The sequence below is a fragment of the Alexandromys fortis genome, unplaced genomic scaffold (genome assembly GCF_014885135.2).
Source record: "Alexandromys fortis isolate MF-2015 unplaced genomic scaffold, M_Fortis_MF-2015_v1.1 scaffold_159, whole genome shotgun sequence".
Lineage (NCBI taxonomy): Eukaryota > Metazoa > Chordata > Mammalia > Rodentia > Cricetidae > Alexandromys > Alexandromys fortis.
The window spans coordinates 2140828-2164132 of NW_026068031.1; the positions used below are offsets into that span (position 1 = coordinate 2140828).

The 23305-nt window shown below is 38.8% G+C and overlaps 1 protein-coding gene across 11 annotated transcripts in view; it reads right to left on the reverse strand.

Annotated features, from left to right (window-relative positions):
* Nucleotides 1-23305, reverse strand: part of Numb (NUMB endocytic adaptor protein) — a 122643-nt gene that overhangs the window by 17869 nt on the left and 81469 nt on the right. For 7 of the 11 annotated variants that reach the window (XM_050164536.1, XM_050164534.1, XM_050164538.1 and 4 more), the window contains 2 exons: nucleotides 14694-14768; nucleotides 8291-8326 (listed from right to left, as the gene is read on the reverse strand). In XM_050164536.1, coding sequence (XP_050020493.1) covers nucleotides 8291-8326; nucleotides 14694-14768 — 111 coding nt within the window. The remainder of the gene's footprint in view (nucleotides 1-8290; nucleotides 8327-14693; nucleotides 14769-23305) is intronic. The other 4 variants (XM_050164543.1, XM_050164540.1, XM_050164544.1 and 1 more) reach the window with 2 other exon arrangements.

Genomic DNA, 23305 nt, shown 5'->3' on the forward strand with positions numbered 1-23305 from the left:
GGAGGAGGAGGAGGAGGAGGAGGAGGAGGAGGAGGAGAAGGAGGAGAAGGAGGAGAAGGAGAAGAAGGAGAAGAAGAAGAAGAGCCCACTGGATTGTGCATAAAGACACAGCAGAGTAACAGAGTCACGACAGCACATTTATGTGTTACTATGGCTAGGCTGTAGCCATCTGGTTGCTTGATCAAACACTAATCTAAAAGTTGCTGTGGCTAGGCATGCCTGCAATCCCAGTACTCAGGAGGCTAAGGAGAGATCATCATGCGCTTGAGCCAGATGGATACCACGATGAATTCCAGGTTAGCTGGTGTACAAGAAATGCCTATCTTTTTTTTTTATTTTTAATCTTTCTTGAGACAGGATTTATGCAACAGCCCCTGGAACTCACTGGAAGACCAGGCTGGCCTCAAATTCAGAGATCTGCCTGATTGTGCCTCTGAGTGCTGGTATTAAAAGCATGCACCGACAGGCCTGGCCGAAGACTTTATCTTAAAAGAACAAACAAGGGCAAGAGAGATGGCTTAGTGGTTAAGAGCACTTGACTTTTCAGAACTGAAATTCAGATCCCGCCCCTCAGGTCAAGTGGCTCACAGCCACCTGTAACTCCAGTTTCAGCAAACCCAGGACACAACACCCTTTTCTGGCCTCAGAGGGCACACAACAAACAAACAAACAAGCAGTGACTGACTTTAGGTAAGGGAGATTATCTTTTAACATTTGGGTAAGTTCTGTTCAACCAGATGAGAAAAAATGTCTACCTTGAGTCTGTAACACAGGAATGTTGTTTGAGTTTCCAGCCTGCTATCCTCAAACTTCAGACATGCCACATGCATAAACTCATGAGCCAGCTCCTAAAATAATCTATCACATGTCCATGCATGTGTCCAAAAGTACATATGCACCCACGTTCACCTATCAAAGTGGGCTTCCCTGGAGGACCCGACTGATAGTGAAGTGGAAGTTAGATGAGCTGAGAAATATATAAAAAGTAAGAAGAGTCTATGAATACTAAACATACTCTTTAATTAAAAATGCTTAATTAGCTGAGCATGGTGGCGCACTCTTTGATTCCAGCACTTGAGAGGCAGAGGCAGGCAAATCTCCATGAGTTCAAGGCCAGCCTGGTCAGTATCTCTGTCTCAAACCAACAACAGGATTTACTCTAATGTTAGCTGGTGCTGCATGTTTGTAATCTCAGCACTAAGAAGTTAAGGCTGGAGGCATATACAGCAAGACTAGGTTAAAAAAAAGCATTTCCAGGGCTGGAGAGATGGCTCAGAGGTTAAGAACGCTGACTGCTCTTCCAGAGGTCCTGAGTTCAATTCCCAGCAACCACATGGTGGCTCACAACCATCTACAATGAAATCTGGCACCCTTTTCTGGCCTGCAGGCATACATGGAGGCAGAACACTGTGTATATAATAAATAAGATCTTTAAAAAAAAAGCATTTCCATAAAAAGGAGAGTTACATACATGGCAAAGAGGCAGGCAGAGGACCAAAGAACATCTAGAAGACTGTGAAAAACTTGCATGCATTTGCAAGTTACTCTAGAAACATCAAACAAGCCTGAATTCAGTGCTATTATTCACAAGCGAAGCAGGAGACAGAACTTCTGTTTCTTCATATGTGACATGTGTGTGTTAAAAGGATCAGAGATTATACATGGTAACTAGAATTTTATAAAGGTAAAAAGGGAATATAGTAGCCATTTAACATTATATTACTGCATCCTAGAGAGGACTGTAAGATGGGAGGAGACAAGTCTCACTCTCAGTCTCAATCTGAGGATTCCTGGAGGCAGGATCACCCATTTTTGGTCTGAGGCAGAGGCAAGAATCAGTGGCTGGCTGCTTTGCTTTTCTGACCTTTAGGTCTCTGGGGTTTTATTATTCATGCTACATAAAATTGCTAGTTTTTTTTTTAAGTTGTGCTTTCAGCTTTGCTAAGTAAAGGACATTAATTCTTCCCTTTTTATGTTCAAAGAATTTGCTGAAGATTTGCTGTGGGGAATAGCATAAAATGACATAAAAGACTGCTAAATGGTACAGAAAGTCCTTAGTATGTTCATTTGCAGATTTATCACTCATCATGTTATACTGCTATATAAACTGCAGTCTTCAGCATTTGCAGCAACAAGTAGGTTAAGGCTAGCCAACTGAAGGATTGGGAAAAATAAGTCATTTTAGAATTGGTTTGTTAGATTCTTTACAATATTCAGAAATGTTCTGAAATTTACTCTTGGCTCAATTTTATGGTTATAGAAACATTTATTTTTCATTTATGCCTTCATAAAAATTTTATATTATAATAATGGATTGTATTGTATATAATCTAATAGACTCTGGGAGAGACACAGTATGCAACTGTGTGTCTAGTAGTGAACCCATCAGGATCCAATGGATAGTGCCAAACCCATGGTCACAGAAACAGCCCTTATGGGACACAAAACAAGACAGAGTTGTGATTATGGGAAAGAGATCTGTAAAGGAAGAAGTGGGGAGGGAGGTTGGCAGCAATGGGAGGAAAGTGAGGGAGGCTGGGGAAAGAGTAACCAGAATGCATTATACACATGTATGAAGTTGCCAAAGAACAAAATGTATTGATTAAAAAAAAAACCCAGCTAATTCAGAAGAAACATGAAATGTAGGACTTACTTGTGGTGGAAATACCCTCTCTAAAAGGTGCACACCTTAGACACTAATAAAACCGAGGTGGTGATGATGTGTGTGAGAAATTACGGATGAGGTCCTTACTGTTGTTACAACACTCTGGCTTGGTCATCACTTCAAGGTTACAGGCGGAATTCCTACTGGCTAATCCTGATGTCAAGAAGAGTTTCACACTAAAGATTACTGTTTTTCAAAGAAAGAAAATGGACCTAACAGACAGAATTTCAGTAACTTAGAATTTAGTGACATCTGGACAGAGGATCAAGCCGACCTGTGACTAGTGGAAAGCTTCAAGTTGCCACTTTCTAAGAATCCACGCTGGGATTAAGAAATTAGTATCTACTTTAAATTTCTTTTATTATGAGTAAATCTTTTAAATTTTAATTTCTTTCTCTCTCTCTTTAATTTTGAGACAAGGTTTTTCTATATAGTCTAGGGCAGCCTCAAACTCTGTTACTCTAAACCCACATGTCTAGTAACCAGGCTCCGGCAGTGAGTCAATGACAGAGACTAAAGCTACTACAATAAGAGAACCACAGTTTTTAGTTTTTGTCAGTCTACTTTGGAGACAGGGTCTTGCTACCCTTGAACTCTGTATGTAGCAACTGGCCTTGAACTTGTGATTCTCCTATCTTAACCTCCTGCCACAGGAGTGTGCTGGGACTGACCTTCTGCATGCTAGTCAAGCACTGTGTCAACTGAGCTACATTCCTATCCCTTCAGAGTGATTAAGCAGAAATAACTTTTTAAAATAAATTGGAAACCAATGAACTACCAGGCTGGTGACAGTCTTCGTGGATTAGAGGAGCCTTACATTGTTTCCTTTTTACATATGGATGCTAAGCGAAGCTGGAAGAAATGAGATACATTTATAGGAATGAGTGTTTAAGTCAGAGATTGGCACTTTCTCTGGGAAGGGTCAACTAGCAAACACTTTGGGCACTACCAGTCATATAATCTGCATGGCAACCTCTCAACTGTCATTGTAGCACAGAAGAAGTCACAGACAACATGTGAACAAATGGGCATAGTCTTCTTCCAATAAAACTTGCTTTTCAAAGACAAATAGAGTGGGTTATGCTCTGAAGATTTTTCTAGAATGTAGTCATTTCTTTTGAAAGATTCATTATTCTGCACCTCCCATATTTATACCTTATTCAATATTTTAGACTGACTCACATCTTAGGTTCTGTCTATGACTCCCAGGATCACTAATGAGGTAAGAACACACACTACCATAAGAAGAACTGAGAGCAGAGACAAGATGGTTTGGGTAGCATATGACAGCTAAGAATGAAGAGAATAAACAGTCATTCTCCCAGAAGTCACAGGAAGGAAATGTCACGCAGGCCGGCACAGCTGTGACAGTCCTGGAAGCACCACTCACACTCACAGATAACTCAGTCACCAGTTACAATGACACACTAGCCAGGCAATCATGAAGTGGTATGCCTTGAAAAACAAAAAAGAGCAGGGTGGCGGTGGCACACACCTTTGATCCCAGCACCCAGGAGGCAGAGGCAGGGGGATCTCTGTGAGTTTGAGGCCAGCCTGATCCACAAAGTGAGTTCCAGGACAGGCTCCAAAGCTACACAAAGAAACCATGTCTACAAAACTAAACTAAATAAAAATAAATAAATAAGAAAGGAAGGGAGGGAGGGAGGGAGGGAGGGAGGGAGGGAGGGAGGGAACTTTTCTCCCACAGGATCTTGGATTCAGGTGTTGTTTAAAATTTTATTTAAAATTCGAGGAAAAAGGACTGTGTCCGTAACTCAGTATTTGAGTTTTGGAGAAGAATGACATGCTGAACAAATATGCATATTCTCCAAAGCAATAAAGGGATGGAAACACAACTTCCCCTCAGACTTGAGGTTGGCTCTATGTGTAATGGTTTTCATTAAAATTTCCCATTCTTTTCCAACTTAATAAGTCCAAACTCTCAGCCGAGGTGTTATCGTCAGAAAACCTTCATTATACTTTCTTACACTTAAACTTCCATTCTGTTCTAGCAGCATTTGTTACTGTTGAACAATTTGGTGGTATTTCATTAACACTGAGTGATTCTTGAATTACAGAATGTGCTTGAGAATATGGATTTCACTTATCCATCCACAAACTCAAATACTGTAGAGCAGAAACTAGAGAGCACACAGTCCTCTAGGTACCAAAGATCCGTGTCCTCGGAGAGCTTATGTTACAGTGACAGGGACACACAAGCCAGAAGATGTATGCAACGATAAGTGGGACAAACAGGGAACATGTGTATAGACAGTGGGGTGGGGTTTTAAGACAGGTGGGAATAAATGCCTCATTCAGATGATGTGTGTCTGGATGACATGTGTTCTATATTATAATAAGCTATAGTAAATACAAAGGCCCTGACACAGGAGCATTCCTGGTGTCTTTTAAGGAATTAATAAAGAGGGTAGGATGAGATGAGAGGAGCAAGAACAGGAGTATCTCTACAATAACCTACAAGGTCCTCATGATTCTTTGGTAAAGACACTCTTCTGAGGTAGGCATTAACCACAAAGCTTCTAAATGCCAGGGCAGAATTAAACAGCAATGGCTCCAGAATCTGTCTTTGATACTACGCTACACAATTTATATGAAAGAAATATCAGTATAAAGTTCACAATGCCTGGCATAACACAGCATTGGGTGACATCATCTAGGTAGAGTTGCATGTACAGAGATATCCACAACTAAGAAGTATTTAGATAGAGGTATAAGGAAAGCTAAGAATATATTGTTCTCTATATTCTAGATGAAAAATGTTTCAAGGAGAGCCAGACTGTCAAATGCTGATAACAGTCTAGGATCAGGGTGACAGCCCCGCTGCAATGACATCAAAGACTTGAAAGGAGCAGCTTTAATGGAAGCCAGAGGCCAAGGCAGTGGTGGTTATTAAACAGGATCAACAAAAGATAGGATGGCAGAAATGAAGACACCAAGAAGCTTTTCTAAAAATGTGTTTTATTTTTAGGACAATCCACTGAAGAAAGAAAACTATTGAGGGAAGAGGGGATTGGAGTAAGAGCTGAAATAATAAGAACCTATTGGAAGTTGGGCATGAAGGGGCATGCTTGTCAATCCCAGCACCCAGGAGGCAGAGGCAAGATGATTATGAGAGGCCAGCTTTCCCTACCTAGAGAAGTCCTATTTCAAAACCAAAACAAAGCAAAAGGGAAGGAACGAGCACACATGGGCACAGATGACAGGCAGGCAAGTGGACCTGACACTAAGCTGGAAGCCAGAGCTTCACTCGTGCCAGGCAAGTGCTCTACTAATCAGTATAAGCTTCAGTCCTTCTGGATCAAGTTTATCTGCCCAGTAGGAAGCAAGTAGAAAAAAAGAATAGGGTAAGACATTCTGAGGGCTGGAGAGATGGCTCATTAGTGAAGAGCACTGGCTGCTCTCCCAGAGGACCCGGGTTCAATTACCAGCACCTAAGTGACAGCTCGTAACCGTCTATAATCCAGCTCCAAGTGATTTATACTCTAACACAGACATACATGGAGACAAAACAGTAATGCACATAAAATTAAGTAAAAAAATTCTGAAAGGGTTTTGTTGTTGTTTGTTTTTTTGAGACAGGGTCTTACTACATAGCTCTGGCTGTCTTGGAATTTAATTTAGTATGTATACCAGAGTGGCCTCAAACTCACAGAGATCCACCTGCCTCTGCCTCCCAAGCACTGGGAAATTCTGAAAGTTAAAGGAGAAAAAAAGAAGTATAAAAGTTATCTAAAACAAGAGAGTAATTGTGCTATGAAAATCAAGATATCTTACTCATCACTGACTAGGGATAGATTGCACATTCCATAACACGTTTTATATACTGGTGCTGACTTGAGCAACACTAAGATGCTATGAATACGCAGTATGCATGTGAGGATTCGCTTCTGAAAATTAATAATTTACCACCTTAAATCTAGAAAAAGTCAGTGACCAAGACTTTGTTTTTTTTTTTTTGTTTTGTTTTTTTTTAAACCTCTCCCCTCTCCCCCATACAGGGTTTCTTTGTGTAGCCCTAGCTGTCCTGGAACTTGCTCTTGTAGACCAGGCTGGCTTTGAACTCAAAGAGATCCACCTGCCTCTGCCTCCTGAGTGCTGGGATTAAAGGTGAGCGCCAATTAGGGATGTAGCTCAGTTGATTGAGTGCTTGCCTAACATGGATTATATCCTGGACACTCCTGAACCCAGCACTTCCAGAGGCAGAGGCAGGAGAATGAGAGGTTCAGGTGATCCTCAGGTAGAAAGCAGGGTCTAGGCCACCCTAGGATGCATGAAACCTTGTCTCAAAAACCCAAAATAATAGTCCTCTACCACCCCCCCCCCCCAGGAGAATGGAAGCCTGGTAACAGGTTTGTAAGTCCAGATATTTAGGAGGCTGAGGTCGGAGCATCACTTAATTCAAGGCCAGCATGTGGATGTAGTTCATAGTAGAACACTGGCCTGGCATGTGCAACCTCCAGCATCACAAAAGAAAAACAGAAAAACAAAAGTGATGGTGTATAGCATGGTGTTCAAGAGTACAGACTAGGGAGACAGATTATCTAGGTTCAAATCCAAGCTCCTATCACTTACAGGACCTGGGTTTAAGGAGGCTACTTAACCTCTGAAACCTCAGCTTCCTCACTGCATAAAGAATAATAATAATAATTCAATGTTAAAGATTAAAGTGATTCATAATTTTTTAATATCTTATGTAAATTTGGCATTGTGACAGTTAGTATTGTCAATTTGGCAGAATCTGAAATCACCCGGGAAAGGAGTCTAAATGAGGGCTTGTCTAGATTAGGTCGGCCTGTGCACTGGTTGTGAACTACCCAAAGTGGGTACTGGGAACTGGACTCGGGTCCTCTATAAGAGCAGCAATTGCTTTTAACGGCCATCCCTCTAGCCTCTTTTATTTTGCTCTAGTATTGGAGACAGACACCTGGGCCTTAAGCATGGTCATTCTGGGCAAGCACTCCCGCTGAGGTCCATTCCTTGTCCTGGTCCTTCTGAAGATCTGAGCAGTGAACAAGGATCACTAGAGAAGTCTGAGAGTACAGCACCCATGCAGCAGATCTTGGCAGACTATTAATTATGACAGCTTTTCCTAGATCAGCAATACAGGTCAAAGATCACAGTAGTATCTTCAAAGTAAGTTTATGTACTCTCATGTATTCCCCTGAAATTTAACTTAGATTTTTAAAAAAGTAATAGTATTGAATGTAAAATTCGGGGTACTTCCAGTTTTTACCTGATTCTAATATTTCTTTCTATTTCTGTCAGTCTTGGGCCCTAAATAAAAGCTACCTGTTAAAAATATAGCTAATACACTAACAAAATAGTTTTGAAAGATCAAATAGAGTTTATCTAATAGCAGGTGCTGAAGAGATCATTAAAAAAAGAAACTTACTTGATTCATTTATTGGGTTTCCCTAAAAATGAGATTTAGTATCACAAGAAAAACAGGTAAAACCATAGACAGCAACTAATTCTTTAATTTTTAGATACAGTCAAATCTATTTCTGTTTGTGGAGAAATCAAGGTTTTATTTTGTAGGCATGTCAGTGCTATACTGGGGTGTAACTCCTTATAGAATAAGCATAATCATGGCATCAAACTTACTTTTCCAAAGAAGCCTTTGAAGAACTTCCTTTCCTGGAGGAACAGGGGGACAAGTCGAGTGCTATTATTGTATAGGCTAATAAATGTCCCGGGGTTTCACATCAATTAAGCACATACAGAGATAGAAGGGAAAGTGGGAGAAGGGGAGGGATGAGGGCTTTAAAGAGTTATCAATACCAGGAGGGAGGGTGACAGGGAAAAGGAAAGGTGCATGAAGTGCAGGGCAACACACGGTCCGACCTAAGAATCCCTGGAGAGGGGGGATTCAGAGCCTGTATCCATGCAGGGCCACTACTTCATTTAGGATCTCTATTTTCCAACAGAGAGTATCCAAATTTGGCAGCAGATAAAAAGATTAGGACATACCAGGTGGGCATGATTTTGTACTTAAAATTCATAATAGTAACAAATAGAAGCTTAGTTCTACATACATTTTACTACTTAAAATCAATGCTAGTCAAATGTGGTGGCATGTGCCTATCTATCATCTAAGTTCTTTAGGAGGCCGAGGCAAGGCTGCCCGAGCCCAGGAATTCAGCATCAGCCTTGACATCATCAGCCTGCCTCTTAAAGAAATAAAAAGTAAAGCTGGGCAGTGGTGGCACAGGCTTTTAATCCCAGCACTTGGGAGGCAGAGGCACAGGCGGATCTCTGTGAGTTTGAGACCAGCCTGGTCTACAAGAGCTAGTTCCAGGACAGGCTCCAAAGCTACAGAGAAATCCTGTCTCAAAAACCAAAGGGGACAGGGGTGGGGGGAGAAAAAAAAAAAAAAAGGAAAAATAAAACAGGAGCCTGTGAAGACGCTCCAGGTTAGCCTGGCCTTTGTAGTGAGATTCCAGATTAAAAGCAAACCACCACCTTGTTGGAACAGCATGCTTCCCATGCTGTTAGGCTCTGGAACTGCAAACCTTAACAAAACACAAAAATGGCAACACATAAAGCTAAATCATGAGCATACCTCAGCAGCTCTTGCTATACCCTTTCTAACTCAGGGAGTTTAGTCCTGGGTGGTCCACATCCATTAGTGTAAGTGTATATATGTGTATACTCATCGGTTCTACAACATACCGAAACAGCAGGATCTATTCCAGTTCAGAATAATATCATTATGAGGGATTGAAGCTAATGCTTATACTGGGGCATAAAAAAATATTGGAAAATCAAATTATGCTCATGGGCCACAAACAGAATTTAAGAAACAGGGTTTTATTTAACTGTTCTTTTTGAAGCAAAGAATCTTGCATTGATATAATCATACAATACTAACTATCAGGATAAGGAAATCATAACAATCTATGATCCCATCATTAATTTGCTGTTTTGGATTGTTGAAACAGGGTCTTACTATATAGTCTGGTACTCACAGTCTAGGCTGGCCTGAAACTCACAAAGATAGATTTGCCTCTGCCTTCTGAGTGCTGGGAGTAAAGGGATTCACCACCACACCTAGCCCTACCATCAGTTTTTAAGCTCCATTTACATAGTTGATTATTAAGGAAATCTGAAGAATGTACGCAAAGTAGATAGCTTCAAACTCCCCAGCCCAGCTCTCTACTCCCTTCCTAGGGCTGAGCTGTACTTTTGTCCTCTACTTTTGTAGCTGCAAAAATGTCTAGTAAAAGACAACATGTGATGCTGAAATTTGAGTCTCCTAGCTTTTAAACTCATTTAGTGTTTTTAAACACTAAAATGATTTCCCCTAAAATTTGAAAGTCACAACAAATATCTCCACAAGAGCTAAACAAAGCTGGAAAAATAACCAGCATGTTCCAGGTAGCTGTCACAGCAAGACTACAATGATTTCTGCGGCCAATTTTGGTGAAGCTCGTTTTGTTAGACGATGAGTAACACTCAGCTTTAAAGGACGCAGCCAAAGTTAAAGATTCAACATTCTCGCGCAGGGCAGGGAGGGACAGGACATGACAGTTAACATTTAATTCAGCTCCTAGAAAAGCTCTTGTTAAAGATGAGATTTTTTTCTTTTTCTTATAAAAGATCCCAGATGTTAATGAAAAAAGGTGACATGCAAAATGCATAAAAGACAGATAATGGATTGGAGAATATTAACATTCTTTAAAAAAAAAGATATGATTCTTTTACCTGCTAAAATAAGAACATATATTAAAACAAATATCAAATAGTGAATAAAAACCCAACATACTAGGAACTAGTTATATAATGAAACAAATCTAAAATCAAAGGCAGAGATAGAGAGACATTTAGAAGCAATGGAATGAAATAGCATTCTACAATGAAAGGCATTTTGGATCCCAGTGAAGCAAGGCAAAGTCTGACACAATAATTACAGAGCTCACTGCTAACTGCATTATTTACCACCCTGTAACATAACTAAGCAACAGCCATTTCTGAAATTTAGTCTATGCAATCTAAGCCTTGTAGTAGTTAATTAGTGAATTATGTCACAAAATAAATGAGTTAAAATAATTGTTATTTCATGTATATGAGGGTAAGAGATGGTCTGAGGTACATATTTTAAAAACTATCTCGATACTATTTTCTTCACTGGAGAATGTCAACTTTGCTGATGACCTCTAACACAATTTAAAGTAATTCTAAATTACAAGGGATCACTTCGGGAAGGTTCCCATACAACTATACTTTAAATCATTTTCAATTCCCCACAAGATTAAAGCCACTAGAAATAGAACTTTTTGGTTTATAGGCTATTCACATGACAGGCTTAATGCCTGTTTGCTGTTTAAGTGGCGGTATGTGAGCTACATAACTCCTCACATTTTAAAGTTCTGACATTCAGTTTGAACAGACTGCAAAGGTATTTTGTTTCTTTAACCCTCTGCACCTTTAGACACTCCTACAACTTGTTTCCACTTATCTAAAAGTCTTTCAGGAAGCTTTATGATCTTTACACTAACAAACACACATTAGCGACACAGCTTTTGGTACAATGTAAGAATTGGGCACAGCAGGCTGTAGATCCTAGATGGATATCCGTTAAAAGAATGCTGTCAAGAAAGAAAGGTACCTAATATCTCTACTTAGTGAAAATACGAGAAGACAAATAAACAAAACAAAACAAACAAACAAAAAAACTACCACGGAGCTATGTGGACTCACAATAATACCCTGAAGACTTCCTATTTACTGTAGGTTCTCAGTATAGCACTAGACAGTTTATCTACAGAACAGTGATGTTTTATTGAGCATAATAAACAGAAGTTTACCCATTACCCAAAAATCCAGTTTGATTTTTTTTAACACATTTGCCAATGTAAGTTTATATAACTGTCCTAAGTTTCCTAGATAAGCCAGAGGATGATGCAGGTGTGTTCCTTGATTGTTTCATTATTACTTTGTTGAGGCACTAATTCACCTAGACCCGTTGGTGAGTGAGCTTCAGAGACCTTTGTCTTCACACTCCCAGCTCAGGGATTACAACCTTGTGAGTTGTAATCACTGTCCGGCCCTGTATAACTACAATTTTTAAAATGCAAATTTAAGTTCTATTTATGGTAAATATAAAACACATTAAATGTTATTCAAACAGTCGTGGACCTCGAACAATAATCTTGTTTTAAAAGTAAAAGGTGAAATAAACGAAAAAAAAATCTACTCAACAAATTAGCTTTAAATTAGGTGGTGAGCAGAGTGGAGAGGCTGTACCCATCCACCCTTCCAGTTTGTGGGAAGTAGAGGCCCGAGGAGGAAGAGTTGGAGGCACTACCTCAAAAATGCCAAAAATTCCCAAAAGCAACAGCAATAAAAACTACACATTTAAATACCGTCTACATCTAGATTTGGGAGAGATCTTGTTTTATTTAATAGACACTTTTAAAAAATTAATCTTAAGTGTGTGGGTGTTCTGCCTGTACATATGCCTGTGTACCACATATATGCCTGGGTCTCCTGGAGATGTAAGATTTCCCTGGAATTACGGATGGTCGTGAACCACAATGTGGGTACTCAAAATCAAACCTAGGTCTTCTGGAAGATCAGACAGTGCTCTTAACCACTGAGGAATCTTTCTAGCCCCTATTTGTAAATCTTGGAGTTCATTTGTACTTTATACAATACACGTTTCTAAAAATTTTTTTAAGTTAAAATTCAGATGAAGTGACATACCCAGGAGGCAGAGGATGGTAATGTGCTGGAAGTTGAAACTGTCTCAAAACCCAAAGATTAAAAACAAAATTAGATAGCAATGCTAAAGATGTGGCTCAGCAGCCTGTGATGCTCTGGGTTTGATATTCAAAAGGACTGAATTAAAAAATTTTCTTTTAAAATATTTATTTTATGTGCATTAGTGATTTGCCTGCATGTATGTATGTCTGTATAAGGATGCCAGATCCCCAGGAACTGGAGTTACAGACAGCTGTGAGCTGCTATGTGGGTGCTGGGAATTGAATATGGGCCCTCTGGAAGAGCAGTCAGTGCTCTTAACTGCTGAGCCACTTCTCCAGCCCTGAATTAAAAGGTTTTTCTAAAAATTAAAATATTTTCTAATTCCACAGTGGTTTTGTAACCCTAAGTAATTTAAATTTTAAGACATTAATAACTATAGTTTGTTTCAGGATAATCTAATTGGCATCCTAGGATTTTAAATTAAGATTTATTTTTATTTTTAATTATGTGTGTTTCTGAGTGTGGGTTTGTGCACATGTGTGTGGTAATCACAGAAACCAGAAGATGGCATTAGATCCCCTGGAGCTGGAGTTATAGCCACCTCAAGAGGGTACTGGGAACTGAATCTGAATCCTTGCTATAAGAGCAGCAAGCCCCTTTAACTGCTAAATCACCTCTCTTGTCTCCGCCCCTCCCCATTTCCTGGTGTGTCTGTTGTTTCCCATCATTATTATACACTGATATAAAATATTCTTTAGGCTGGGAATAGGGGCTTATGCCTGTAGTTCTAGCATAGGGAGGCAAGCCAGGATCAGAAGCTAGAGGCTAGCTTGGGGTACATACTGAGCTATACAAAGAAACTATCTCAGGAAAGAAACAAACAAAAACAGTCTTTAAGAAGTTAAATAATTATTTTTAAAACATCCTTACCTAAACTCATCTAATTTTTCATTCTAGAGGAATGGAGAGTTATTTTGTAAGAAAAAAACCTGTTATTTCTCTGTTAAGCTAGTTTTGATAAAAATGGAAAGCTAAATTATCTGAGTCTGTATTTAATCAGGGAATAGTTATATAAGAGAGCAAGTCTGTCAAACTAGTTTCATGGACCACAGAGCATACGAGGAAGCCCTCTTAACATTGATGAAATCGAGGAAACTTGATGGGTTTCTATCACTTTCACTTAAGAATTTAACTGTCCAAAATCTGAGATAAAAGGGTTCTTTCTACATATGGAAGAATGTATGTGTATCATTTGTACACAGAGTTTATGTTTTGTCTTCTACAATTAGTTATTTTTTTTTTTTACTTTTCTTTTTACAACAGATTCAGGCATTTACTCCAAGGTAAAATCTACCCCTCTTTGATATATTTTTAAATTTTCCATATACGACACTGAGGGAATACACAAGAGGTAACATAAACTGTACCAATAAAGCAGAAAAGTTTTGGTTATTAAGCAAACTGAGAAAAAAAAAAAAGCACTCATTAGTAGCCAAACTTATACTAGCAAACCCAAAGTAACATGAACTGGATGCTGTTTGGGGATAGGCCATGCAGAGGTGATGCTTAAGAGTTTTCACAGCAAAGTGGGGAATGGCTACATACTGGAGAGAAGGAAGGCTGTGAAGGGGGCTTAAAGAGTTATGGGACGGTACTTAGACATTGAAAATAGAAAATTAACACTTCAATATGATCCTGTATCAACTGTAAATACTTTCTCTCCCTTCTTAAATAAACAAGTATGAATGTAGGATGTATTCTATGGTGTAACAGGCAAAGAAAATGCTGTCTCTTGGGAGTTATACATTTCAAGTTCATGCAAAAGGAAGAGAAAGCAGGTTGTTTCTGTCAAAGGAACACAGGAAGAAAGATGTAGGAGTCAAGATAATGAGAAGTCCCACATCAGGCATTGCTCAGGCATCTTCTACTTTTGTCCCTGGAAAGTTCTTTCTTATAGATTTAAAATGAACAGTGTTATCGTTCAGGTATCACAATTAAGTGTTAACTGTAGCATATCTGGGCTGGCTTTAGAATATTATTTTCTATCAGATTTCATACTGCTTTTTTTTATGGGTCATAATAAGTGAAAAGCATAATTTAGATAATGTAGGAGTTGGTCTTTATAATCTGTACTTTTGAACACAGAACATGAGATGTTCTCTTTTTCAGTAAGCCCACATCTTTTGCCTTGAGAGAACACACTGTTCTGACTGCTTGCTGGGTGGTAAAATTCAATGAGCACAATCTCATAAGAAAATATTGATAACATATAGATCAATATTAGCAATCACCAAATACATACAGCTTTCAATCTTTTTACAGCATCTTCACAGATGTGCATTCCTCTTGACTCATCAACTTCTACGTGGCCAAGGTACTGTGGAGAAGGGAAAAAAGTTAGTTCTATTGATGTTCATTGAGAAACTATTTAGTAGACAGTGGATGATAGAAAATTAAACTCCTGCATCACGAAACTCATAGCTATTGAAGAAAAGTAAAGGCAATCTTATTTTATAGGAATTATCAGGGGAATAAATGAAAAAGTATATGTTAGTCACTAAGTATATTCAGTCATCTGAATCTACGGGGTCAAGAGCATAATAACCTAAGTGAGATACAGCTCCTCTATGTCCACACATAAAAACAATCCTAAGACAAAATATGTACACCTAGCATGAAAAAGTACAAACATGATCAGCAAGACGGTTCAGCTTACTAACAAACTTGACAACCTGAGTTCAGTTCCTAGAACCCATACAGAGGAAGGAGAGAACCAATTCTCACCAATTGTTCTGATCTCTACACATGCATCATGGCATACATGCACACACACATACACGTGCATACAGAGATGTGTGAAGTTTGAGGAGGCTTACATTAATTATAAACTGATTGGCCTAGTAGCTCAGGCTTCTTATTAACTCTTATAACTTATATTAGCCCATAATACTTGTCTGTGTTAGCCACCTGGCTTGCTACCTTTTTCCGTGAGGCAGTCACATCTTGCTTGCTCTGTGTCTGGGTGATGACTACAGACTGACCCTTTCTCTTCCCAGAATTCTCCTGTTCTCACTGCCCTGCCTCTACTTCCGACCTGGTTGCCCCACCTATACTTCCTCACTTCCTATCTGGTTACTGGCCAATCATTATTTATTTAAAAATGTCTGCAGTTGTCACCCAGATGCAGAGGATGCAGGATGTGACTGCTTTGCCGAAAAAGGTACCAAGCCATGTGGCTAACACAGACAAGAATTATGGGCTAATATAAGTTATAAGGGTTAATAAGAAGCCTGAGCTAATAGGCCAACCAGTTTATGATTAATGTAGACCTCTGTGTGTTTATTTGGGACTAAATGGCTATGGGACCTGGTGGGACAGAACACTTAGTATACACACCCTAAGCCTCCCACTAGATGAAACCATAAAATCTGGATACAGTGCTTTGGAGCAGCTACTGAGGTTCTGAAAAGAAAGTACTGTTCACTCGAGGCATTACTAATTTCCAAGTTTACCTTTCCCATTTCCTTCATTGGAACCTCCAGTTTAGAAAAATACAGTTAGAGCAGTAAGAACGGGCACGAAGGAACTCTGGTAAAATGACTCTAGCTCTGACATGAGGACCAGGAAGGGAAACTCCTAAATTCAGAGAAAGCCAAGGAACTGCAAGAAACCTACTGGTAATGTGGAGAAGTAGCAAAGCTGAAAACACCTTAAATTCAGAGTATCCTCTCCACTTAGTCAGAGAAAGAGGGCGCTATAGGAGAGATCCAAGCAAAAACTACTAAGGAGGACAAATGCTTGGGAAACTGAACTTCTGGGCTAAACCTGAACTACACAGGTAAGGATCTCTCCTGTAACTGGTATATCAGGACTTTCAGAGCTGAACCAACAGAAACACCATGTCCCAGTTCTCATACTCACCACCAATGGGTGGTGTACACACCACAGATTTATACAGGCTTTGAAAACTAGACAGATACAATTCTCCTATCTAACTAAAAAAATCCAAATTCCTCCAACATGAAATTTTCTGAGTACAGACATGAGATATAGATATGATATAGATAGTAGCAAAGTCCACACATGGCCTCAGGTTAGGTAAGACACAGTCAAAATCAGGTAATGCTAAAAATACTACATATAATTACATTTAGGATATATGTGTAAGACAAATAAGAAACAAATATTTACATTTAGACTTGAGCCCTATCTCTAGGACATCTTACTATGGATATATGCAAACAGTCCAAAGTTTTAAAAAAAAGGTCTGAAAAAAACTTCTACTCCTAAGCAGTTTTAGATATAGGACACAAAACAAACACAGTTACTTATAAACAAGTCACCTATATAGCACAGGCTGGACTCAAACTTGTTATGTAGTCAAGGCTGATTTTTAATTTATAATCCTGGGATTACAGATATGTGCTATTATACCCATTTTATACAGTGTTGAGAATGAACCTGGGGCTTCATACATGCTGGAGAAGTGATCTACCAACTAAGCTACAGTTCCCAGGTTCCCTTCCTCAAAAAGACTCAAACAAATCCCAGCGCCTTACAATGCAATATTTAGCTGGTATACAGCAAAATCCTGAGTTTAATTCATTTCTGTGGAAAACTAATCCATGTTACAAACACACATTTTAAAAACAGTTTCATAAAAACATTCAAAGAGGCACTAGTGTACTTAGAGACTATTTGCAATTACACCAGACAGTAATCTTGGAACTTACTTTTATAGAATCATTTATTTTCATAGGATCCCATAAAAAAACCGTTGCCTCCATGACAGTTGGAAGTGATTCTAGAAGATGACGTCCCTTCTCCCAGCAAAGTTTGAGCTCAGGGTTAGGGACATCATTTAGGGGTTGATTATGATTGTTTCAGGGTTGGGGGTTGGGAGGGAATTATGTAGGCTCAGGGATCTCTTTTAAAAAAAGGAAATTGGATGAGATAATAGATTAGTATGAGCTTACTCACATTAATAATAATAGTGAATAATAAGAGTGAATACTTATGAGCTATTATTTATAAGCAACTTACGTTGGTATAGATTCTTGGATATTGATACACGCTTAAATTATATTGAGTATGTTCCTATTTTGGTTTATAATATTTTTATACCTAGGCAAAGTTATTTTATCATATTTTATGCATGCATGATTCTACCTCTGCTTAGGACATTTTGTATATTGATACAATTTTAGAATATATTTATCATATTGCAATATATATTTCTACCCTTGATCAAAATACTTATACACTGTTTATGTTTTGAGGTCACTGTCCTCACTTGTTGCACACTAAATATGAAGTCTTAGTCTTTAAGTTATATAGATATTAAAAATTATAGGTCAAGAGTCATCCATGTTTGTCATACTTATAGTTAGATTAATCAGGTTCTTTAGATACACAGAGATTGTATTCTGCATAGATAGGTAATCTTCAACTACTTTAGAGAGCCGTAGAATATGACATTTAAATAACTTAGGGTTCTGTTGACGTGAGACATGATTGCTCCTGGCAGCACTGATCTATTCCCGAGAAAATGTTGAGCACCGAAGACACTCCATTTGGAGCTTGTTTTCTTTTTGGCAAAACTGGCCTTTGGGCAAGGAATTGTCCATGCATTGACCACTGAAAAATGCACAATGTCCAGACAGGACAAGCAGGATACAAGAAAAAAGACTGTCAAATCTTGCCAAGACAGGGAAAGAAGTTTGAAAATTTTCCTACCCCGAAAATGGTCTGTCAGTCACTCTAGGCCTTAGCCAAAGGTGGTTGCTTCTACATTGTAAATGAGACTTTGGGTGATTGCCCAGGTAGCCAGTTGTCTCTGCCAATCGTTGCACATTTTGAAAGCTGCTTGATTGTACTTCCTGCTTACTCAAGTAATATTACTTCCCTTCTTGGGTCTTTGATGGGGTTGAAGACTAGATAGTTGTAGTTACTTTCTTCTCATGACTTGGCCAAGTTATTTATAATATGAGATTTAAACTCTTTAGGAGAGGATAATTATCGAAGCATCATATGTTTCTTGCTCATTGTTTATGCTGGTATAATTCTAAGTTTTATATCTGATGTTTGTTCTTATTGTATATAATTTTGTATTAGGCTTAGAACTCTTATTTAAACAAAAGGGGGAGGTGCTGTAGGAAATCCTACAGCCAGTAGCTTTAAGTTACCTGCCCACTTGGGCATGGTTTCTTATAATATAAATGCCAATGTAAAGTGTGTTCCCTTGCTCTTCCAGCTGCTAGAATCAGTTCCTGTTCCCTGTTCGTGCAGGACCGTGATCTGTGTGTCTACCCCTAAATAAATAACCCTTTATTATACTCAATGCTGAGCTAGTGTGGAATTACTTTTTAGCACCCATCTTCAAATTGTCTTGAAATAACTGCAAAATGGAAGGTCTCAATAACAACAAAAAATAGAATATATATATCAAATTTAAACTTTAAACTTAGAAAACCACATTGGATTAACTCAGTAGGAGAATGGAGAGATAGCCAGCATTATTCTTAGTGATGAGAAACCAAATGCCCTGACCCTGATATAAAAATGTAGTTAAGTCTTTTGTCTTCATCTGAATTAGAGGAGCACACTGCTAAGTCAGGTGGTAGTCACAGGTCTGGCTTTATTAGAAACTGTTATCTTCTTTCCTAAAATGTCTATACCATGCCAGATCCTCATCTGCAATGAGTCTTTCAAGACTTTTACATTTTGGCCAGCAACTCATAGTGTCTGTTTCTCTAGAAGGCCATTCTAGCAAACATACAGTGAACTATTTTGTAGTATTTTATTTGTTTTTCGGACAGGATCCCACTATGTAGCCTTGGGTTGCCTTGAATTTGCCAAGATGTCCTCAAACTCAAGACACTCACCAGCCCAATTCCCGAGTGTTGGCATTAAAAGCACGTGCCACCACCCCAGGCTCTTTTGCAGCCTGAGTTACCATACCCTGAGTGACTAACAGTATTAAGCACGCTACACTGCATCTGATCAATACTGTTTCTTTTCTAGCCTTCTTTTTCTTTCTTTCTTTCTTTTTTTTTAAATCCAACACTTTATTTATTTATTTATTTATTTATTNTTTATTTATTATGTATACAATATTCTGTCTATCTGTATGTCTACAGGCCAGAAGAGGGTGCCAGACCTCATTACAGATGGTTGTGAGCCACCATGTGGTTGCCGGGAATTGAACTCAGGACCTTTGGAAGAACAGGCAATGCTCTTAACCACTGAGCCATCTCTCCAGCCCTAGCCTTCTTTTTCTTTCTCTCTCTCTTTCTTTCTTTCTTTTTTTGAGACAGGATTTTACTTTAGAGTCCCGCTTGGTTTTGACTCCCAGATCCTACTGCCTGTGCCTCTCAAGTGCTAGAAATGATAGGCATGGACCACCATGCTTAGCTTTCCTATCAGGTTTAGAGAATTCTTTTGAATTTCAAGTTCAAGTCTCTTGTAGACATGATATCCAAAATATGTAAAGTTTTTACAATTGGGGCTTGTCTTTTTTTTCTTATTTTTTTTAATTTGTTTATTTTTAGTGTGTTTAAGATGAGTCTTTCTTATCCTGTGGCCTAGGCTGTACCTCCTAGGTAGTGCAGGTGGCCTCAAACTCATGTTCTCCATACCACAGCCTCTCAAAGGCTGAGATTCCATGTACGGACCATGGCTGGCCCATTTCACAAGAAAAAGTTTATTTTATGTATATTCATGTTTGTTAACATGTTATGTATGTGCACCATAGCATGCCTAGAGCTGTGGAGCCAGGAAAAGCCACTAATCTCCTACAACTGGAGTAACAGATGGTTGTGAGGCACCACGTGGGTGCTGTGAACTGAACCTGGGTCTTCCGTAAAATAAGCAATTGCTCTTAACCACCAAATCATATCTCCAGCCCCCATCTACTTTAACAATTTAAGCAATTTTTAAAAAGATTTTTTAAAAAACAATTCTGTTTATGAATGTTTGCCTTGAATGTGCACCATTTCCCTTCCTCGTGACCACAGAGGTCAGAAGAGGATGTGGATCCCCCAGGACTGGGTACAAGGTGGTGAGCTGAGATCTGAACCTGGGCCGTCTGGAAGAGCAAGTTTTCTAACCACCCAGTGATTTTTCCAGACTCATTTTAGCATTTTTTAAAGATGCAATTCAGAGACTAACAAGATGGCTCAGTGGGGACAGGTGCGTACAGAAGCCTAAAGATCTGAGTTTGATCCCTGGGACTCACACGGTGACCCTATCTATGCATATGCAGGGGCAGAAATAGTGTGTACATAGGCATGCATATGTGCACACAAAGTAAATGATAATTTTTTAAAGAGCACAATTCAGCAGCATTATTAAATTCAAAATGGTACTGTTCACATTCACTTATTTCCTTAGCTTTTTTTTTTTACTCTAAACACAAACTCTGTCAAGCAATGATGTTTCACTTCTCTTGATCTAAATTTATGGTAGTTTCTAGTATTTTTGTCTTTTTGAATTAGTTTGGTGTAGCTATTTAAGTGGAATCACATAGTGTTGTCTTTTGTGTTTGACTTATTTCACTTAGTCTAGTATTTGTAAACTCCATCATGTAGTACTACATATCAGAACCAGATTCCTGTCAGTGCTAACACGGCACTGTGCTGCATGTCATGTGTCATGCTTTGCTAGTCTTCTGACAACTAACCCTGGCTTGTGTCTCCCCTCAGTCACTGTGAATAAGGCTACAGTGAGCACTGGCATATACAGATCTGGAGGAATTCTTGATCTCATTCTTCTTATTCCTTTAGAATTCCCAGGAGTGCAACTGCTAGTATCTATCTATCTATCTATCTATCTATCTATCTATCTATCTATCTATCTATCTATCTATCCATCCATCCATCCATCCATCCAAGACAGGGATTCTCTGTGTAGCTTTGGAGCCTGTCCTGAAACTCATTCCATAGACCAGGCTGGCCACGAACTCACAGACATCCGCCTGCCTCTGCCTCCTGAATACTGGGATTAAAGGCGTGTGCCACCACCACCCGGCCGGTATTTTTTAAAAGGAATATTAAGGAAGTGACAACAGCTTTCTACAGTCACATAACTGAGCATTCCCAAAATTGTCTTTTTCTTCTTCTTGCTTTAAAATTGTGGCAACCTTAATAGGTATGATGATGTATCTCATAGTTAGAATTTTTTTGGGCAGGGTTTTGCTATATTGTCAGGTTAGCTTTGGCCTCACTATGCAGCTCTGGCTGTCCAAATTGTGGTAATAATCCCATCTCGGTCTCTTGTGTGCTTGGATTAAAAGTGCATGACCATGCTTAGTTCACTGGTTTTGATTTGCATAATAGCCTTAATGTCTAATAAATGTTAATTATTCTCATTTCTTTGTATAAATAATTCACTTGTGTACCTTCTTTGGAGAAGTTTCAATATTTCCCCCTTGTGTACTTTAGTTGGGTTTCATATCTGTAAAGAATTTCTTACATATATCCTAGACATCAAATGTTCATAAGATGAATGATTTCACAATGTTTTCTCCTATTCTGAAATTCACTCTTTTAAAATCCTTTGACGCTCAGAAATTTATTTATCTTTATTATAATAGACATGACTCTCTAGCTTATGCTGACCAGGTGGGTCCAGTTTCTGATCCTCTTGCCTCTGCTCCCAAGTACTAAATGTGCAGGCACACCACCAGGCCTGGATCCTCTTTGTGTTTTTTTTTGCTTTGTTTTTGTTTTGTTTTGTCTTTTTGAGACAGGGTTTCTCTACATAACAGCTCTGGCTTCTGGCTGTCCTGGAACTAGCTCTTATAGACCAGGCTGGCCTTGAACTTAGAAAGATTGGCCTGCCTCTGCCTCCTGAGTGCTGGTATTAAAAGTGTGCGCCACCACCGCCTGGCTTGTGAATTCAGTTAAACTGTACTTTGGACGTCCACATACTTTTAGATTCCATTTTACAATTTTTATGCCTAGTTTTCATGTTTGTTTACCAAGTGGTGAAACAGGTTTTTAATCCCAGTACTTGGGAGGCAGAGGCAGGTGATCTCTGTGAGTTCAAGGCCAACCTGGTCTACAAAGCGAGCTCCAAGACAACCAAGACTGTTGCACAGAGAAACCCTGTCTCAAAAAACCAAACCCAAGAAATAAAAAAAAAAAAAAATCCCAAAGTCTATAGTTTTATCTGTGATACTAGGCTGTATAAGTATTTTATTAATTCCATCAATCTATAAGACTGTCCTTGTTTTCTATTTACGCCAATATGTTTACATACAATAGAAATAATTCTTGTAGGGTTTGGGAACACTGGTCCATAAGACCATCTCTACCCAGTCCTTTACATAAGTTATCACTTTTAAAAACAGCTTTCTTGTTGGGCAGTGATGGAGCATGCCTTTAATCCCAGCTCTTGGGAGGCAGAGACAGGCAGATCTCTGTGAGTTCAAGGCCAGCCTGGTTTACAGAGTGAGTTCCGGGACAGCTGAAGCTAAACAGAGAAACCCTGTCTTGAGATCTCCCCCTCCAAACCCTCAGAAATCAAAGCAAAAATCTAAAACAAAGAAACAGTGTTCTCATTTTACTCATGGTAAAAAGGCCTATTCAACCTTTATTTTCTACTTTAGCCAATTTTAATAATGTGTATATAAATATATAAAACATTCATAGTTCATTAAATTTTCAAAATCATAGGCATAAGTTATAAAATGCTTACATAATTTCATTGGGCCTGTCTCTCCACATTCCTACCTCTAATATAAATGTATCTAATATATATATCATACTTGTGCTGGTGTATGTATACATATGTATGTACATACACATTTTTATCTTTATTAAGGCTAACATCTACTACTGCCTGTAAGTTATTCAACATGTTTCCATTTTACAGACCAAAATGGGAGCTTTTATGAGAGTTACAGATTCCAGA